This window comes from Pseudochaenichthys georgianus, chromosome 8, assembly GCF_902827115.2.
Source record: "Pseudochaenichthys georgianus chromosome 8, fPseGeo1.2, whole genome shotgun sequence".
Classification (NCBI taxonomy): Eukaryota; Metazoa; Chordata; class Actinopteri; order Perciformes; family Channichthyidae; genus Pseudochaenichthys; species Pseudochaenichthys georgianus.
The window spans coordinates 32,546,225-32,568,662 of NC_047510.2; the positions used below are offsets into that span (position 1 = coordinate 32,546,225).

Consider the following 22,438-nt stretch of genomic DNA (forward strand, 5'->3'; position numbering starts at 1 on the left):
CCGTTAAATTCCGCTGGAGCCACTGTAATTGTTATAACATAATGATCGGTCTTTCCAAGTGCACATGCAGGTTTAATATCACTTGGAATATGTTCAATGCATATTCGTGAAATTATATGCAAATGCAGGTTGTTGATTTTATTTGATATAGTGGTGGGATAAAGCCAAAGCACAGAATTTAGACTAAATAAATACAACAACACCCAGTAGTTACACTGTCCTCTCATCAAAACAAACTTTAAAGCTGAAAACAATGTCTCACTGCTGGAATAACTAAGTGGTGAATATACAATGTACATGTTTCCATGCGGCATTTTTGACCGGCAACATCAGACACAGTTTAGTAAAGCTCAACATGTAAGTGAAGTGGTTCTCAGCAATTGTTCAGATCTCTACTGTTGATTACATCAATACAAGCTTATGTGTATAATTAATGAAAGTAGTACATCGGTCAGATTTGACCCGAACACAACAGGAGGGTTAAATACAAAATAATATGCAGCTACATTTCTGTGAAAACATGGATTTGCAAGTTGCTCATCTTAAAATGTCTCTCTCTCTCTGTGTGTGTGTGTGTGTGTGTGTGTGTGTGTGTGTGTGTGTGTGTGTGTGTGTGTGTGTGTGTGTGTGTGTGTGTGTGTGTGTGTGTGTGTGGGAGTGAGTTCCTAAACATCCACACCGCACTTCCTCTCTTTAGACCAGCCCCTTTGGGCGGGGACTGACGCTCGTCTACACACACACACACACACACTCTCCTCTGACACCACTAAGCCGGGAGGAAGGCAACAAGGCACATCAGTCTAAGTTGTAAACTCTACATGACAGACGCGTAAACGCAACATGGCACGGCTACCGCACTTTGTATTCACTCTGGTATGTCATATTCATATCGCAAAACCTGCTTTTGGAGAATATCTGCCAGTGATTTTGGGAGAGCCGGCTGTGTTTCCAGAGACCTGTTCTAAAGGTGCAGAGCTTCACCGTGTTGAGGCTCCAACAGGGCTCGTGGCTGTTCGGGAGGAAGGTGTTTGGAGACCGAGTGAGAGCTACAGAGACCGGATCCACCGAGGCGCATCTCTTGCCTTTCACCGCACGCGTTACGCAGACACTGCACTGTATGAGTTAAAGAAATGCGGGCAAAGCGAGACAATTATCCAGCTGGAGGTCGTTTGGAGTTCTGAAAAAGCAGTCACGGAGGGAGAACCGGTCAAACTGAATTGCTACTACACAGATAAACAAACGGAGTTCACTATAAAGTGGTGGAAAGGTCAAGAGATGGTGTTGGAGCTGAACATGCCTTCCCAAAAGATCCAAAATGGCACGGCAGTTAACAGAAGGATGTCTCTGTCACCCGAAGGCTACAAAGAAGGAGCGTGGTCGCTGAGTTTTGAGAAAGTTCTGCAAGAGGATGGAGGGGACTACTTTTGCTCAGTCCACAAAAAACACGGAGCACGAAAGTGGGGAGCCCCAGCTGCTGTGAGGCTGAACGTCACGCGGCGGAGGGATCAGAGCAGCACGAGCCCGCCGACTCGAAGTCCCTCACAGGTCAGTTACCACGTTTTATTCTGGTTCTTTAACCAAGCATAAGAATAGAATACCTTGTACTATATCCTCCTTTATTTTGTATTTCCTACCTATTTAGTGTTAACGTTTAGTTTAGTGTTTTTTTAATTGTTACGGTATGTCCACTACGTCAAGGCATTTTAACCGATAAACTGTAACATATGCTTAGAGTGATATTAATACAAGAATGCATTCACCTTTATTTAACAATAAATAAGTAATTGATCTGAACATTGCTGTTTATTTATTTGTTTATTAAAAACTAGTTTGAAGATCTGGAAAGATTCACCAAAAGCCAAAGACCTGTAGCTGGGAAAAGTGCTGAATTGGACTCAGGTCTGCACGGGCTGTCGGGTCATCTTGACTAGGACTTGACTTGTCATGGTTTCACTTCAAATAAAAAACAACAATAACACATACCTGCTACCCTTGGCTCAAAAGAGTAAAAGGAGATGCATGTTAACAAAATGTCCACTATGAGATGGGTCCCAGGAGGTTATATAAGTATACTTACATATTAAATACTATGGAGATGCAGAATGTTTTAAATATATATGGGGTAGGCTTCATGACTCAGTTTAGACATTAACAAAAACACAATAGCTGTGTTGTCTAGATAGGATTCCAGTAATTTCCCCCGAGGGGAAACTGTGGAGCTTGTCCTGTGTAAAGGCACTGCTTCAGGCCACAGATGAGCCATTATGTAAACAAGCACACCCACTTGCTGTTTTGTGTGATTGCAGTCCTGAATTCCATCACCTGAGTCAGACTCCCTTACATTCAAGCAGCGTTCAGTTATTATGCTCCAAATATCTGGAACCAACTCCCAGAAACCTGCAGGTCTGCTGCAACTCTGACTACTTTTAAATCCAGGCTGAAGACTTTTCTTTTTGTCGCTGCTTTTATTTGAACTATTCATATCTTAAACTGCACTGTAACTTTTATCCATGTATTTTTTCTTAATGTTTATTTGATTAGCTTTTCTTTTTTAATGCTTAATGTCTTTCATTTTTTTTTTTTTGTAAAGCACTTTGAATTGCCTTGCGTTGAAAGCTCTATAAATAAACTTGCCTTGCCTTGCCTTGCCTTACATTCACCTTTAGTCCTAGAGCCGTAGCCTGGATACACTTCCTCCTCCCCAACTATCCTGCATTCAAACGTGTACCAAAGAGGACAAACGTATTAGTACTTATTACGCAGAATGGTTTATTAACTGTACTGTAATCAGAGCCTTACGGTACCTTACTTTGAATTTGTTTAATATGCAAATGAAGAATGTCGTTTTTGGTTTGATTTAGGAACTGCTTCAGGCGCAGATGAGACGTTGTGTAAACAAGCACCACTTGCTGTATTGTGCATAGATAAGATTGCAGTCCTCTCCTAATATGACTTCTATTGTGATATATTTCTCTTCCATTTCCCCATACTGTATTCTACACTTCATCACCAGTAGCCTAGATAAAGATGTCATTCCCTCCTCCCTGACCAGTTAAACAATTCCTCTCCCCCTCCAGTTCATCCAAACTGCTAGGTTTCTAACTGCAGGCTTTAGGAAAAACCGATCTTGGCGTCATTCCGCTTTTTATTTTGACCCCTTATTGCTCCCATTGATCAAATCAGATCTGCAAACCACCACTGGGTCAGGACACATGCGGTCTATATAGACATTTTTATTAGGGATGCACGATATTGGTTTTTTGAAACCGATACCGATACCTTCCTGCTTCTCAAGACCGATACCGATAATAATATAATACATATATATATTAAATGTACCTGTAGTTTTTGAACACCTGGTGGTAAAAAAAAGACTAGTAGTGAGCAAAGGACATGAGCATTACTACTATGAACAAAACAAACCCTGGGGTCGTCTCTGGCAAACCTCTTGCCTTTCTCAAAAGCCTCGTCGATAGGTGAAAGCCCCGGTGCCTTTGCAGCTGGCTTTGGATTCGCCGCTAGTTTAGCAGCGCAGGCGTCTTTGTACGCTTTTAACACACCATCGTAGCCATGGCGATGTTTCAGGTGACTGATCAGGTTGGAAGTATTATAGCTCGTTGCCTTCTTCCCTCCTCGTGGAACTTCTGCATTGCATTTGTTAATACAGATAGCAAGCGAACTATCTAACTCTGAAACTTTGAAATAGTCCCATACTACCGACGACATGTTTGTTTACTGTCCTGGCTTCACGGCCGCACGCCATTTACGTCACAGCCAGGCACGAGTTAGGGAGCGCTGGATTTGTGAAGAACTCCCCTCTTCCTAAACCACTAATACCACAGTACTGGCAAAACGGGAGGAGCCGAGTGAAAAACAAGCGCCCCTCGTCCCAATCCACCCACACCGCAGGATTTCTTTCTTTCTTTTACCCAAAAAATATATTGTATATTATCGGGGCTATTAATACTGTTATCGGGTTTATCGGGATGACGTCATAATTCCTAATATCGGACCGATAATTATCGGGCACCACTAATTTTTATTGATTGGGATAAACCCCTTGAGATGCACCATCTCGTTTTCAAGGGGGTCCCGACAATAGCTACAACTTGCAGACACACACAAACAAAAAGACAAAATGCAAAACATGACACACAAGACAAACCACATACAGTCTGTTAAGTGAAATTCAAGCAATGCACACAATCAATTTGAGACAGTCAAGCAAATCAGTTTCATCAATACCAGTTATAACAAGTGCAGACCGGTTGAAAGTGAGATGACAATGCATGTTTAAATAAACCCAGTGATGACAGAGATTTAATGGCAGCAGGTCAAGTATTCCAGTCGGTTGGGGCCTTGAACATGAACGCTCTTCTGCCAATCCATTTTGTTGCAGAGGGGACAGAGAAATAAATCTGAACAGAATGTCTAACTTGATGATTTGACGAGTAGGGTACAAAATACTGCTTTAACTAAGGGGGATAGTTAAGATAAATGCATTTTAAATACCAGCTGAAGCCAATGCGTGTGTCTTCTTACATTTAAAGAAGGCCATGTAAGTTGGTTATCTGATCTGCACCGTGGCTCATCGTGCATCCTTTGATTGACTGAGTCTAACTCAAATCTTTATTTTGTTTCATCTTCTGCAGCGCATCACTGAAGAGACAGCAATGGGAGCTGGGACCATTGTCGGCATAACAGCAGCTGTGGGGATTGTGGCCCTTGTTTCCTTTCTGCTTGGCTGGTTCCTGAAGCAACCTTGCTCCAGAGTCTTTAGAGTTAAACGAGACTCAGATGCTAACGGGAAGACAGACACAGTGAATGGACATCTTCTTAAGCCCTCTGAAGCCAATGGATCCCCCCCACTAAATAGTAATCAAGCCGAGACAGTAGTCTGTTGATCTGCCTTTGGATTGCATCAGATCTTTCCTCTCTACCAAACACCTGGAGACTATCATCCATGCTTAGATTAGATTTAGATTAGTCACCACACATAGCATAGTTTACATTTCTGTTATTCTCTCCGAAATCCCTCTCCAGCTCATCCAAAACTCTGCTGCTAGGATGTTAACCCAGAAAACACGACCACATCACACTGGCTGCCTGTTGCTTTGAGAATCCCTCCAGAATGTTTTGCTGACTTTGAAGGCCTCAAACTTGGCGATTTATCTGACCTTTTAAAACCCTGTCCAAACACCGAGATCCTCGGAGGTACCGCTGTTTGTCATTCTGAGGTCAAGGTGCAAACACAGAGGAGACCGAGCCTTTGTGGACAACATGCGCCAGATCTTTAAAGTCACCTTTTTAGAGTTGCTTTTATTTATTGTCTTATTCTCATGTTTAGATGCACTTGCTGTCTATGTATCTGTATGTTAAAGCCCTTTGTAACTATGTGCTAAATACAGTTTGTTCTGAAAAACCCAGATCATCATTTGACCTAATTAACCTTCACACAAACACTAGCTGGTGTGTAAAGTGCTAGTTCAACATTAATGAGTGCTGCTTTGCTTTTCACATGTGTGGAGGATACGTGTACACCTGACCTCCCTGAAACCATCAAGCTTTGGGATGAGCGCTAACGGTTGTTAACCTATGTAGTATGTACTGGGTGTGGCATCAGTCACACAGAAGGTGCTTTCCAGATCATTTCACTTTCTTTCCATTTGATGTAAGCATTGAGACATCCGAGTGTTTGTATGAGGAAGAGAGCCCTCAGACGGAGAAAGAAACCGCATAAGAGCAATGTGTGGTTTCTGATCCGTTTGCCTTCACATGACTCACACAGTAAAAGGATATGTTTCAAGGGTGAGAAAACATATTGAAGATATTGTTGAATATAATGGTAATACTGGTTAACACTTTGATACAATTACTTGAGTAACATTTTGATTGCAGGACTTTTACTTGTAAAAGAGTATTCCTACAATCTGAGTACTTCTTCGTTGACTCAAGTACAAGATCTGAGTACTTCTACTTTTACTCAAGTACAAGATCTGAGTACTTCTACTTTTACTCAAGTACAAGATCTGAGTACTTTTACTCAAGTACAAGATCTGAGTACTTCTACTTTTACTCAAGTACAAGATCTGAGTATTTCTACTTTCACTCAAGTACAAGATCTAAGTACTTCTACTTCTACTCAAGTACAAGATCTGAGTACTTTGACTCAAGTACAAGAAGTCTTGCGAGACAGAGAGAAAGACAGACAGACAGAGTCACAGACAGAGAGACAGAGAGAGAGAGACAGACAGACAGAGAGAGAGACAGAGAGAGAGACAGACAGACAGACAGACAGACAGACAGACAGAGAGAGAGAGAGAGAGAGAGAGAGAGAGAAAAAAAGAAGAAGCATAGACAGTCTGGCCATAGAAACAGGCAGGTACAAGAAAACATGGCTGCCAAAAGAGGAGCGATCATGCCCACAGTGTGGAGGAACTGCTGTGGAGACAGAGCAGCACTTCCTCACACAATGCCCAACTTTTGAACCTGTACGGAAACAATTCTTCCCAAAACTCAACCATAAGCATCTGCAATTATTTAAAAATGAAAATGAAAAACTAAAAATACTTCTGGGGGAATATAAAGAGAGCTGCATTGTGGCAGGACAGTTTGTCTCTGCCTGCCACAGTCTGAGGGAACCGGAATGAGCTGATACACCAGGTCTCACATCTTAAGTATATATATCATATTCTATTTTGTATTCATGTATTATATGAATGAAATTAATCTGTATTCCTTATAAAAAAAAACCTGTTCTTTGCAGTTTGTTTATAACTGTTCATTTGTGTGTATTTTTGTATAGATGTTACAACTATACAGAGCTTTGGCAATACTGTATGTAACAACACACTCTCACTCCCTAAGCGTCCAATAGCGACGTTTGGTCAGTGTCCGTGGCGTCCAATTGTGACGCTCCTAGGCTCCTTCAGCGTCATAAAGGGACGCAAATAGCTTTCAACTGATTGCAATGTATTCCCATCTGCGTCGGGATTTGACGCTCATGGAAGCACGGCATTCGTTTATGTCGGCTGCCCTTAAAGGTAATGTGAGCGTCCATTCCCAGGAGTAAAGGATGGCAGAAGACACTACACTACCCAGAATCCCCAGCTATCGTTTGGACTACACCATGTGCTCTTGACAAACCCCCTGAAGCTCTGTGATTGGAGAGTGTGCTCCGAGGGTTAAGCCGATTCTCGAACAGCACTTGAAATGGGATGGAACCACGGCAGACTGTCCAAAACTGGATTTGAACGGGTCCACCGCGTCCCCCACCCCGTCCCCAGAACTACACATGCTGGCTATTCTGTTTCGCAACATGTTCTCTCTCTATGGCACGTCTCTACTGGGAGTTGTAGTTTTAAAAGACGTTTTCGTATTTCCCGTAATAAGAAGTTGCCAGTATTAAACTGTGTACATCCCTGGAGGTTTAGGGGACAGGAAACACTCACATTTAACATATAATTAATAAATGGGTGAAAATTGCTGGTGCCCATAATGGGCAGTATTAATATATATACCCACATGCCAGCTAAGGTCAGAAGAGCTTTATTTAACAGCTGGTCTTATGTGTGTGAGCCCTGTGATAACATTACATTACATTAATTGATAAGCCTGAAACATGCACTTGTCAAGGTTCAGAGGCACATTTTGCAAATATGGCAGTAGCCATCGATCAGCTTAAGATAAGATATACTTGATTGATCCCAAGTTGGAACATTTGCGTTACATCAGCATGTGTAACAGTTAAATATGCAGTTGTGTTTATTTGAAAATCATTTAGTATAATCACACAAATTCTGTGTTTTATATTCAACAATTCTGTTTTCTTTATTTATTGATTGTTCAATACCTGACAAGGCCGGAGATGAAATATCTGCATACATCTTATAAGAGTATAATACATTATGTATAATATCAGTTAAAATAAGTGCTTCAACATAGTTAACATTGCTGGAGGTATGCACAAATATTGATAGATGTCTTGTAATGCACTATTGAGGAACCTGCAACCCAAGTTTTTCATTCAGTGCAGAACTACACCACAGTTGTGTAGGTCTATATGATATGTCAATAAACCTTAGAAAATCTTGAAATCTTGAACGGGATGTGCAAAATAGTCATTACATACAGTCTTTAATTAAGAATTAGTAGAGAATAACGAGTAATGAATATACTTTATAGGGATCGTATTAATATCTAATAATACAAATATTGAAATTCAATAACATGCTTTAACCACCAGGTGTCCCTTTATATCATCTGTGCACCTTTATGGTGTAAATACAGCCTATCTACCAATTGGATCAAATATAAAAGTGAGCCGAATTAGTGTTGATACTGCAAGGAGACGCATTGTGTGAAAATAAATGTAAGATGTTGTTTAATGGCTGATATGATCCACGTCACGTTATCAGTTCCTCATGTTTGTCTTCTCATCAGGGCTCTATAAATACAGAACGACGGCAGATATGTAATATGTAATGCAGCCGAACCGTGTATTACAATGCCGTTATGTGATGACTTTCAAAGAGAAACGCAAGCACACTCGGAATAAGGTATTATTATTATTTCGGTCTGTTTCCGGTATTTGTTAATGACGATGTGCTGTGAGATGTGAGACTGGAATTGCACAGGGGAAAATAACGTAGGCTATCTTTAGATGCGGATTTTGTTAAACTAATATGTTTAGGCTGTGGACCAACACTATACATTGACGGGGAAGGGGGTAGCAATAAAGATAACACCATTAAACAGTTACACAACATAACAGAAATAATATCGATAGCAGCGTCCCTAGCAACCACCTTGGTAACAATGAAAACGTCGCGATTTCCTGAAGTAATCTTCGTAATAACTAGCAAACTAAAGATCATGTACATCCACTGCACACAATCTGAAATAACAACTCATATTTCTCGCATCAAATGACATCAAAACGCATTTTAATGGCCAAACTAACTTTAAAATAGACATTTTCTACCGAGAATAAAACGAATTTCGGCCATGTTTTCTTTTTCTGCAGGGAGAAATTTGAAGATCACGTGACATAGACGCCAGCCATCGGAATGAATGGTGAAAAAAACGGGGTTTGTCAAACAGAGCACATGGTGTAGGCCAGGGGTCTGCAACCTTTTTGACCAAAAGAGCCATTTTGCTCCTTTTTCCAAAACATTTTTTTGTCTGGAGCCGCAAAATATATTTCATAGATTTGTATTGTTATATCAGACAAAAACTACAGTTTTTTTGCATTTATTAGGCTATTTATTACATGATATACAACTGTTAACCTCTAATAAGAAACAGAGAACTCTTATAAGGAGAATTACAAATAATACACAGGCCTACTTTAAAATAAATTAAACACAGCACATTTGAAGGGAAAAAAAATATTATTAAAATGGGCCCACTTTGAAATAAATAAAACATATATCTGCACCCTAAAAAGAGTTAAAGGTAGGGTAGGTAAGAATGGAGAAGCCAGCTCGAGTGCGCTAGAATTTGAAAATACACAACCGGAAAAAATATGCCTCTTCCTTCAGACTTCCTCACAGAGGCCCTCCTCCAACACACACGAACGCGCACATGACCAATGAGGGCACGATATAAGTTTGTGCCCAGATGGAAGGCTGACAGGCAGGTAGGCCATCCAGTTACTTTAGCCGGGCCGAGGCAGATGATTGGTCGTGCTTTTTACAGCGCTACGGCTTCCAGAGATTAATGTTTGTATGTATTTATTGTCAAAGCATTTAATATATTCATTGCTATCGGGACGTTAAGAGCATTCCATGGAATATACCAAAAAGTGTTTTCTGAAATAAATTACATACCCCAGACAATTATGACTGACGATCGTCAGCTGTCTTCCTCTCCCTTGTTGTTCCTCGATACGTAAAGGCTGCACCACCGTTGACAACTTCTCTCTACATATCAGACATACCGGTAAACCAGCATCGTTTGCTGTGAAAGCATACAACTCTGTCCACGCAGAATTAAATCCTGTGTTCCTCCGGTACTATTCTTTGATTTATCCATAGCTCGCTCATCGAGCCGGGGGTCAGGTTATTCCAAGAAAAGGCGCTCGCGCGGGACCGGAGCAGGATGTGACGCATATTTTAGTTGACCTAATTAAAACCGTTTTGTTTTTTATTTATGTGTCACAGTATCACCTCAAAATACAAGATACGAAACATTTTCAATCATGCAACAAAATATAAATAGTCCTACAAATACTTTTATTTTCTCCTTATTTTTGTCTAAGCTCAAGGGAGCCAGAGCAGAGGGCTTAAAGGGCCGCGGGTTGCCGACCCCTGGTGTAGGCCAAACGATAGCTGGGGATTCTGGGTGTAGTGTCTTCTGCCATCCTTTACTCAGAAAACATATTTGTTTCTCCGAATCGAAGGGGAAAAATACAAAAGCATTGCACACAATTTAAACCAATCAATGTTGTGTAATTAACAAGGATAATCTGGTGTTTTTTAGTCGATGAGTAGTGCAGATATCACTGTAAAATCAATCGACAGTAAGAAGAGTACTTACTTCCGGGTGTAAAATTCTCCGTTATCCAATGGGAATGGATGCTCACATTGCCTTTAAGGGCAGCCGGCATAAACGAATGCCGTGCTTCCATGAGCGTCAAATCCCGACGCAGATGGGAATACATTGCAATCAGTTGAAAGCTATTTGCGTCCCTTTATGAAGCTGAAGGAGCCTAAGAGCGTCACAATTGGACGCCACGGACACTGACCAAACGTCGCTATTGGACGCTTAGACGTGAGAGTGTGTTGTATGTAAATATGGTCATGCTAATAAAGCTATTGAAATGAATTGAATTGAGAGAGACAGAGAGACAGACAGAGATCACACACACACACACACACACACACACACACACACACACACACACACACACACACACACACACACACACACACACACACACACACACACACACACACACACACACACACACACACACACACACACACACACACACACACACACACACACACACACACACAGTGTTACCAATACACACTGTAATCAGAACCATTAACACATTAAAAGGATATTACTGGGAGATCCACCACAGATCAAAAGGCTGGTAGATCCACCACAGATCAAAAGGCTGGGAGATCCACCACAGATCAAAAGGCTGGGAGATCCACCACAGATCAAAAGGCTGGGAGATCCACCACAGATCAAAAGGCTGGGAGATCCACCACAGATCAAAAGGCTGGGAGATCCACCACAGATCAAAAGGCTGGGAGATCCACCACAGATCAAAAGGCTGGGAGATCCACCACAGATCAAAAGGCTGGGAGATCCACCACAGATCAAAAGGCTGGGAGATCCACCACAGATCAAAAGGCGCTCACTTGTCAGCAGCCATGAAGTCAAACTGATAACCACAGAGGAGAATAACAGAGAACAAAGAAAAACCACCACATCTAAACTGAGTCTGACAACAGCTCTGCAAGTCAATATAGCCTCATTAATTATGAGACTTAGATAAAGATAATTCACACCAGCAAACATGTCAAAGTTCAACCCCGCCCACATATTCCAGGTTTTTAATTGACAAGAATACACACGTAAAATAGAGATAAATTCCCTTTTTGATGTCGACCTATCCGGGCCTTCATGGCTTCAATTTGACTATTTAAAGCAGGGGAGTAGTGATACAAATGCCACTTCAATCTCATTAGTATGCAGAAAAAGTGACAGGTCGCCCCGCCCCTTTTCGACCGGAAGTCCCGCCTTATTTGACCGGAAGTCCCGCCTTTTTATTTTTATTCCGGTTTTCAAAATAAAAAATAAATTAAAATTAAAAAAATGAGAAAAATAAAATGCCGTTGTTTTCAATCAATTAATATGCCTAGGATATATGTCCCGCCTCCTTACCACTTCCTGTGTGGTTAATCCTGTATACAGTATCGAATGTAACTTACAAATACTTGCAAATAACATGAAATTAATCCCAAAAGTAAGGCATCTTAAAAACATATATTTAAACCTCTCTGTTTTTGCAAACAGGACATGACAGGACATGAGGGGAGAGAACATATGGTGGAGGAGGGGGAACACACACACACACACACACACACACTTTCTCCCGCCCCTCACCCTCTCCCTCTGTCTAAATAAAAAGCCATCGTCTTTAGTCACTCTTAAATATTTTTCAAGTCGAGAGAAAATGGCCAAGAGACGTCTTGATATGAATTTAATCAGCGAGACACCGGTGACAACTTACAGCCATCCGTTGGGTGCTCCAGTCAAGAAACGAATGCAGTTTGTATGCCGGGTTCAGACGCCTACAGCCGAAGAACTTCACGAAGAATGGATTCTAAAAAATGGCGATGTTTGGGGTTATATATTCAACTATATGGCTAATGAACTGCATTTCTACAATCTGAAGAATGGAGAAACGTATGGACCCCGTAGTGTTAAAGCGACACTGACCTCAACAGATTGGGCTGTGTTAACTCTGGTGTCTTCCCGAGATCTACAAGCAACCATTGTATCGGAAGAAGTAGTGCATCAAGAAACCATCGTGGAACCAGAGGTGTACAAGATATTTGCAAAGAAAAACAAAGAAACACAAACAGCATGCGAGATTAAAGAAGAGCCTGCATCCTTACCCCTCAATGTGGAGGAAGAAGAAGGAGATATTCCCACACAACCAGAGGGGAGAAGAGTCCTGACAGGCACCGTCTGGGAAACTAAAAGCGGACCCTCTGGGCGTTGGTATTACCGCTCAAGCCGTTTGGTGACGTTGGGTAAGGACCCCTCTGATGATTTTGTTTTGGAGTATTTTAATTCTACCTGTGGGGTATTTCAAACGTCCTTGAGGGTGCCTCTGACTGCATGGCTGGAAATGATTGATGGAAAAGCTACAAAGCTTAAAGAACTTTTTAAACAAAGTCAGACATCGATGGACATTATACTGGTGAAAAAGACCCTCACGTTTGCAGAGGACTCCGCCCCCCAGTCAACATAACAAGTCCCACCCACCTCAGCAGATCATTTAAAAAGTAAGGACCTCGCAAGGACATTTTTAGAGAGCAGCAACCATGGATCTGAGAAAAACCACGATCTGCAGCCTGGATCAAACGCCTACAGGACCGCCATCCTCACCAACATTTTGGACACCAGATCTGGACAGCGCTATGGCTGACATTGATATCACGGGGTGGCTGGATATGCCTCAACCTCCACCCGAGTCTCCAGAGGAATCAACAACAGTAGGCATTGATATGCCATGCTCTACTTGTGCTCCCAAGGGTGGTGCTACAGAACGTATTAGGACATCGGCATTCCTGAACACGGTAAAAGCGGTTGTAGTTCATCTGTTGGATAGAGTCGTGTACCTTTACAGAAAGGAAACATGTAACGGATGTCAAGTCGATCACCCCAGTCAGAGGCAGCACGAGTGTTTATTCCCTACCGATGAATACTATTTGGATCGACACTATGATGAAGTGGTAAAGAGACTGTGGACCGTTCGTTTCATTCCAGCCATTCGGGACGCTCTGCACCAGAACCACCTTCATGTGTCAGAGAGGAGAGTCTTTGGAGCTACCGAGGCGATTCTGCACAACCTCAGAAACACCAGACTCTTTGAGGCTAAAATCGAGAAACTATACGAACAGCTGGTAGAGAACGACGAAACCCAAATGAAGATTACAAGAGCAGCTTGGGCCTTCTGGCAGCATTAGGAAGAGTTTTTATTTTATTTTGATACTTTTTCGTTAAAGTATGTTTTATTTTTGATCTGTTTTTATATTTTACTTCTTTTGTAACATGTTTTTCTATACATGGGTGTGACATATCAATAAAATGCATTGTAAGAAAAACTGTCGTACTCATTACCTCATCGGGGCTGTAACAGGAAACATGTCTGAGAAACGTGTTATGCATAGGGTGTATTACAATCCATCTAATCCAGGGAGTTTAGGAGGTGTGGATAAACTCCATAGAGCTGTACAGAATGAAATGGGTAAACAAATAAATGTAGAGAAAGTCAAAGAATATTTGTCTGAGCAGGACGCATATACTTTGCATAAACCGGCAAGGGTGCATTTTGCAAGAAACAGAGTTTTCGTACTCAGACCGCTGCAACAATTTCAAGCAGATCTCTGTGATATGCAGTCGCTGTCCGAATATAATGATGGCTTTAATTATTTGTTAACAGTCGTAGATGTGTTTTCGAAAAAAGCCTATGCTCAAGCATTAAAGAAAAAGACGGGTATAGAGGTTACCAAAGCTTTTGATACAGTTTTAACACACAGCGAGATCCCTAAAAAATTACAAACAGACGCGGGGAAAGAATTCTTTAATAAAGTTTTTCAAAACTTGTTGAAGAAAAGAGGTATTGCACATTATACAACAGCCAGTGACATGAAGGCATGTGTGATAGAAAGATTTAACCGTACGCTGAAAACTAGAATGTGGAGGTATTTTACAGCTAAAAACACTCATAGATATATAGACATCTTACCCGAACTAATTGAAAGTTACAATAATAGTTATCACCGGAGTATTAAAATGACACCAATGCAGGTGACAAAGGAAAATGCGGCTCAAGTGTTTCGGAACCTGTATAACCCCTCTAGCCAACGTAAAAAAGCTGCTGTCAGAATGAACTTTAAGGAGGGCGAGCTTGTAAGGATATCCAAATTGAGAGGGGTATTTGATAAAAAATATGAGCAGAGTTATACTGACGAACTATTTACGGTGTCTGAAGGCTTACCTCGGCAGCCACCTGTTTACAAGCTCAAAGATTATGATGGAGAAGAGATCAATGGGACTTTTTATGAGAAAGAGTTACAAAAAGTGAAGATAACCAATGACAAGGCTTTTCAAGTCGAGAAAATAGCTTATTTAAAGAGGAAACTTTAAATACAGGGATCAGTTTATAATGTCTCGGTTAAACGGCACAACCTTTCATTCCTGAAGTTGTGCTTCCTTTTTTTTATTCACTGCAGATTGTCTGGCACAGACTCAGATATAGTGCAGAGGATAAAGATGTATTTATGTTTGCACTGTGTGAGAATACTGAACCTCTCTCTTACAGATTGCATGTATGAAAAAAGTATTTTGCAGGGATATTGATTGTGTCTTTAGCTCAGACTGCTATTGTTTGAATCCCAATAAAAAGACAATGAAAATCAGTTCACTGTAATGTATATAAAATGATTTTCTTCCTCTAAAGAATGACATAAATTTGACTAGACAGAATCTCCAGAGACAAAGACTGTCTCTTGGTCATTTGTTGCCAATACAGCACCAGATGCAGTCTTGGCTAATCTTTGCGCCAGATGCACCCAAGGATGTAAATATCATAGCGGATATCTGACCTGATATTCCTCACAGATCCTCTCCTTGGTGCGTCAGTAGTGCTTGTGGGAAACTTAAAGAGCGGTTGATGCTAAATTTCAAGATTCCCGTGAACAGAATCTGATATTTCTACTGAAACCGCAGCACAAACTGGCACTGCGCTTCTCATGACTTCATCTCAGACCTGAGAGTGGATTTTAGCGGCTGCATAGATTAAACAATCTTTTCCATGGTTTCTGGTCATTATGCAACCCCTGTAAGCGTTGGCACCATACTGAATATGAAAAAACATTTCCCGTGCATTCCTACTGTAAAAAATGGATATAAAATCGGACCCTAATGTCTAATGACACTCGGCAGACATGAGACAGCATTTCAGGGGATTCCCCATGAAGCTGAAGGACTTATTATGTAATGTCTTTAGTTGTGGTTTTAGACCTTTAAACCACAGGATGTCAGAAACCCATTGGTTGACATTACTTTTATGACTCCGTTGCTCGATTTCCTGAATTGTCTGTTTCTTGTTGCAATTGTTTTCTCTCTCTCTGAACGCAAGATTTAAGGTCGCAGCTGTGTATTTGGAAACTATTTTGTCTGTGTTTTTGGAAATTATTTTGTCTGTGTTTTTGGAAACTATTTTGTCTGTGTTTTTGGAAATTATTTTGGTGTCATCTTAGAAAGGCACAGTAGAACATGATATACAATACCAATAACATGTACAATTATAAAAGGTCTGCAACCAGCAATTATTTCATGATCAATAGATCATGATCTAAAAGTCTAAAGATTTTGTACTGCATTCAACCAAATATTTTCTTGCTGAAAATTAAGACTGATAGACGGATAAGAGACTATTAAAATATATCTAAAAGTAAGATAGGAAGTAGGGCCATAGAGGTAATAATCTTACATTTCTCAAACGGTTATTTCTAAGTCTACTCTGTCATACATTTTTTATATTTACATTGGTTCACGAGACAATTTATTGAATTAATACACCCCTTGTTAAGTAAAAACAGAGCTGTCACCTCTGCTTCAGATAACATCTAAAGATATAATCTTATGTGGGTTAAGTGCTAACATGCTGATTCTGCATTTAAAGAGGAAATTCTGAGAAAAAAACTGAGTGTTTTTAGCTGTAAAATACCTCCACATTCTAGTTTTCAGCGTACGGTTAAATCTTTCTATCACACATGCCTTCATGTCACTGGCTGTTGTATAATGTGCAATACCTCTTTTCTTCAACAAGTTTGAAAAACTTTATTAAAGAATTCTTTCCCCGCGTCTGTTTGTAATTTTTTAGGGATCTCGCTGTGTGTTAAAACTGTATCAAAAGCTTTGGTAACCTCTATACCCGTCTTTTTCTTTAATGCTTGAGCATAGGCTTTTTTCGAAAACACATCTACGACTGTTAACAAATAATTAAAGCCATCATTATATTCGGACAGCGACTGCATATCACAGAGATCTGCTTGAAATTGTTGCAGCGGTCTGAGTACGAAAACTCTGTTTCTTGCAAAATGCACCCTTGCCGGTTTATGCAAAGTATATGCGTCCTGCTCAGACAAATATTCTTTGACTTTCTCTACATTTATTTGTTTACCCATTTCATTCTGTGGCCCTACTTCCTATCTTACTTTTAGATATATTTTAATAGTCTCTTATCCGTCTATCAGTCTTAATTTTCAGCAAGAAAATATTTGGTTGAATGCAGTACAAAAATCTTTAGACTTTTAGATCATGATCTATTGATCATGAAATAATTGCTGGTTGCAGACCTTTTATAATTGTACATGTTATTGGTATTGTATATCATGTTCTACTGTGCCTTTCTAAGATGACACCAAAATAATTTCCAAAAACACAGACAAAATAGTTTCCAAAAACACAGACAAAATAGTTTCCAAATACACAGCTGCGACCTTAAATCTTGCGTTCAGAGAGAGAGAAAACAATTGCAACAAGAAACAGACAATTCAGGAAATCGAGCAACGGAGTCATAAAAGTAATGTCAACCAATGGGTTTCTGACATCCTGTGGTTTAAAGGTCTAAAACCACAACTAAAGACATTACATAATAAGTCCTTCAGCTTCATGGGGAATCCCCTGAAATGCTGTCTCATGTCTGCCGAGTGTCATTAGACATTAGGGTCCGATTTTATATCCATTTTTTACAGTAGGAATGCACGGGAAATGTTTTTTCATATTCAGTATGGTGCCAACGCTTACAGGGGTTGCATAATGACCAGAAACCATGGAAAAGATTGTTTAATCTATGCAGCCGCTAAAATCCACTCTCAGGTCTGAGATGAAGTCATGAGAAGCGCAGTGCCAGTTTGTGCTGCGGTTTCAGTAGAGATATCAGATTCTGTTCACGGGAATCTTGAAATTTAGCATCAACCGCTCTTTAAGTTTCCCACAAGCACTACTGACGCACCAAGGAGAGGATCTGTGAGGAATATCAGGTCAGATATCCGCTATGATAATTACATCCTTGGGTGCATCTGGCGCAAAGATTAGCCAAGACTGCATCTGGTGCTGTATTGGCAACAAATGACCAAGAGACAGTCTTTGTCTCTGGAGATTCTGTCTAGTCAAATTTATGTCATTCTTTAGAGGAAGAAAATCATTTTATATACATTACAGTGAACTGATTTTCATTGTCTTTTTATTGGGATTCAAACAATAGCAGTCTGAGCTAAAGACACAATCAATATCCCTGCAAAATACTTTTTTCATACATGCAATCTGTAAGAGAGAGGTTCAGTATTCTCACACAGTGCAAACATAAATACATCTTTATCCTCTGCACTATATCTGAGTCTGTGCCAGACAATCTGCAGTGAATAAAAAAAAGGAAGCACAACTTCAGGAATGAAAGGTTGTGCCGTTTAACCGAGACATTATAAACTGATCCCTGTATTTAAAGTTTCCTCTTTAAATAAGCTATTTTCTCGACTTGAAAAGCCTTGTCATTGGTTATCTTCACTTTTTGTAACTCTTTCTCATAAAAAGTCCCATTGATCTCTTCTCCATCATAATCTTTGAGCTTGTAAACAGGTGGCTGCCGAGGTAAGCCTTCAGACACCGTAAATAGTTCGTCAGTATAACTCTGCTCATATTTTTTATCAAATACCCCTCTCAATTTGGATATCCTTACAAGCTCGCCCTCCTTAAAGTTCATTCTGACAGCAGCTTTTTTACGTTGGCTAGAGGGGTTATACAGGTTCCGAAACACTTGAGCCGCATTTTCCTTTGTCACCTGCATTGGTGTCATTTTAATACTCCGGTGATAACTATTATTGTAACTTTCAATTAGTTCGGGTAAGATGTCTATATATCTATGAGTGTTTTTAGCTGTAAAATACCTCCACATTCTAGTTTTCAGCGTACGGTTAAATCTTTCTATCACACATGCCTTCATGTCACTGGCTGTTGTATAATGTGCAATACCTCTTTTCTTCAACAAGTTTTGAAAAACTTTATTAAAGAATTCTTTCCCCGCGTCTGTTTGTAATTTTTTAGGGATCTCGCTGTGTGTTAAAACTGTATCAAAAGCTTTGGTAACCTCTATACCCGTCTTTTTCTTTAATGCTTGAGCATAGGCTTTTTTCGAAAACACATCTACGACTGTTAACAAATAATTAAAGCCATCATTATATTCGGACAGCGACTGCATATCACAGAGATCTGCTTGAAATTGTTGCAGCGGTCTGAGTACGAAAACTCTGTTTCTTGCAAAATGCACCCTTGCCGGTTTATGCAAAGTATATGCGTCCTGCTCAGACAAATATTCTTTGACTTTCTCTACATTTATTTGTTTACCCATTTCATTCTGTACAGCTCTATGGAGTTTATCCACACCTCCTAAACTCCCTGGATTAGATGGATTGTAATACACCCTATGCATAACACGTTTCTCAGACATGTTTCCTGTTACAGCCCCGATGAGGTAATGAGTACACAGTTTTTCTTACAATGCATTTTATTGATATGTCACACCCATGTATAGAAAAACATGTTACAAAAGAAGTAAAATATAAAAACAGATCAAAAATAAAACATACTTTAACGAAAAAGTATCAAAATAAAATAAAAACTCTTCCTAATGCTGCCAGAAGGCCCAAGCTGCTCTTGTAATCTTCATTTGGGTTTCGTCGTTCTCTACCAGCTGTTCGTATAGTTTCTCGATTTTAGCCTCAAAGAGTCTGGTGTTTCTGAGGTTGTGCAGAATCGCCTCGGTAGCTCCAAAGACTCTCCTCTCTGACACATGAAGGTGGTTCTGGTGCAGAGCGTCCCGAATGGCTGGAATGAAACGAACGGTCCACAGTCTCTTTACCACTTCATCATAGTGTCGATCCAAATAGTATTCATCGGTAGGGAATAAACACTCGTGCTGCCTCTGACTGGGGTGATCGACTTGACATCCGTTACATGTTTCCTTTCTGTAAAGGTACACGACTCTATCCAACAGATGAACTACAACCGCTTTTACCGTGTTCAGGAATGCCGATGTCCTAATACGTTCTGTAGCATCACCCTTGGGAGCACAAGTAGAGCATGGCATATCAATGCCTACTGTTGTTGATTCCTCTGGAGACTCGGGTGGAGGTTGAGGCATATCCAGCCACCCCGTGATATCAATGTCAGCCATAGCGCTGTCCAGATCTGGTGTCCAAAATGTTGGTGAGGATGGCGGTCCTGTAGGCGTTTGATCCAGGCTGCAGATCGTGGTTTTTCTCAGATCCATGGTTGCTGCTCTCTAAAAATGTCCTTGCGGGTCCTTACTTTTTAAATGATCTGCTGAGGTGGGTGGGACTTGTTATGTTGACTGGGGGGCGGAGTCCTCTGCAAACGTGAGGGTCTTTTTCACCAGTATAATGTCCATCGATGTCTGACTTTGTTTAAAAAGTTCTTTAAGCTTTGTAGCTTTTCCATCAATCATTTCCAGCCATGCAGTCAGAGGCACCCTCAAGGACGTTTGAAATACCCCACAGGTAGAATTAAAATACTCCAAAACAAAATCATCAGAGGGGTCCTTACCCAACGTCACCAAACGGCTTGAGCGGTAATACCAACGCCCAGAGGGTCCGCTTTTAGTTTCCCAGACGGTGCCTGTCAGGACTCTTCTCCCCTCTGGTTGTGTGGGAATATCTCCTTCTTCTTCCTCCACATTGAGGGGTAAGGATGCAGGCTCTTCTTTAATCTCGCATGCTGTTTGTGTTTCTTTGTTTTTCTTTGCAAATATCTTGTACACCTCTGGTTCCACGATGGTTTCTTGATGCACTACTTCTTCCGATACAATGGTTGCTTGTAGATCTCGGGAAGACACCAGAGTTAACACAGCCCAATCTGTTGAGGTCAGTGTCGCTTTAACACTACGGGGTCCATACGTTTCTCCATTCTTCAGATTGTAGAAATGCAGTTCATTAGCCATATAGTTGAATATATAACCCCAAACATCGCCATTTTTTAGAATCCATTCTTCGTGAAGTTCTTCGGCTGTAGGCGTCTGAACCCGGCATACAAACTGCATTCGTTTCTTGACTGGAGCACCCAACGGATGGCTGTAAGTTGTCACCGGTGTCTCGCTGATTAAATTCATATCAAGACGTCTCTTGGCCATTTTCTCTCGACTTGAAAAATATTTAAGAGTGACTAAAGACGATGGCTTTTTATTTAGACAGAGGGAGAGGGTGAGGGGCGGGGGAAAGTGTGTGTGTGTGTGTGTGTTCCCCCTCCTCCACCATATGTTCTCTCCCCTCATGTCCTGTCATGTCCTGTTTGCAAAAACAGAGAGGTTTAAATATATGTTTTTAAGATGCCTTACTTTTGGGATTAATTTCATGTTATTTGCAAGTATTTGTAAGTTACATTCGATACTGTATACAGGATTAACCACACAGGAAGTGGTAAGGAGGCGGGACATATATCCTAGGCATATTAATTGATTGAAAACAACGGCATTTTATTTTTCTCATTTTTTTAATTTTAATTTATTTTTTATTTTATTTTGAAAACCGGAAGCGGGGGCGGGACATCCGCCGGAAGCGGGGGCGGGACATCCGGTCGAACGAGGCGGGACTTCCGGTCGAACGAGGCGGGACTTCCGGTTCAAAATAAAAATAAAAAGGCGGGACTTCCGGTCAAATAAGGCGGGACTTCCGGTCGAAAAGGGGCGGGGCGACCTGTCACTTTTTCTGCATACTAATGAGATTGAAGTGGCATTTGTATCACTACTCAGGGGTTCTCAAAGTGCGGCCCGCGGGTCAATGGCGGCCCTCGGAAATGTTTCTGGCGGCCCGCGATAGTTAATGTGACACGCTGAAATGCATGCGTTATATTTTAATCCTCCATGGTTGTATCTAGTAAGAATTAGAATGGAATTTAAGAATGGTAAAACTGCGCCCCCTGGGTTGTCATTCCTAAATTATGAATGACAGCTTGTGGAAAGTTTGCTAGGCAACTAGGCATCTCGCGAGTTGCGGTAATTGGTTAGTACAATAAAGAAAGGATTTGTTTTGGAATTATTTTGTGTTCCGTTTTTTCTTGGGCGGCCCTCAATCCAATATTGGGTACCTAAATTGGCCCTCACTCATCAAAACTTTGAGAACCCCTGATTTAAAGGAAAGTTAATAATATAAGAAAAATATGATCAAATATAATTTAAAACATTTACAAATGTCCAATATTGTATATCCGTTTTCTGTTAGTTGTATAGTGATTGTTGTGGACACGTGGCCAATAGGAACTATCATCACCACAGCTAATGAGAAATACTTTTCTAAATACAATATTTAAACCAAAATGCATTAAAAATAATTAATAACTACTTCCTGTTTGCATTCCCAAAGCATTGTAGGAACTGGAGTCCAAACGTTTAAAGCATAATCATCCCACAGAATCAAAGTAACATAAAGAAAATAGTTGGGTTTTCTTTCTGTCTGGTAATGAATAAATAAATATAGCAAATCTAGCAGCCACTGCTTATTTTACCAGCATGAATATTTCAACCCCTTAATATAATGTTGCGTTGCAGTTTAAACACAATCACAGAAAGCAGATCGACCAGTTAGACTGTGCAATATCCATACATTAA

The 22,438-nt window shown here is 40.6% G+C and overlaps 1 protein-coding gene across 1 annotated transcript; it reads left to right on the forward strand.

Annotated features, from left to right (window-relative positions):
• The first annotated feature begins 776 nt into the window (after positions 1 to 776).
• On the forward strand, positions 777 to 5,946 carry LOC117450754 (uncharacterized). Its single transcript, XM_034088690.2, has 2 exons — positions 777 to 1,545; positions 4,653 to 5,946. The coding sequence occupies exons 1-2, from the start codon at positions 841 to 843 to the stop codon at positions 4,902 to 4,904; spliced, it is 957 nt and encodes a 318-aa protein (XP_033944581.1). The 5' UTR covers positions 777 to 840; the 3' UTR covers positions 4,905 to 5,946.
• The last annotated feature ends 16,492 nt before the right edge of the window (positions 5,947 to 22,438 follow it).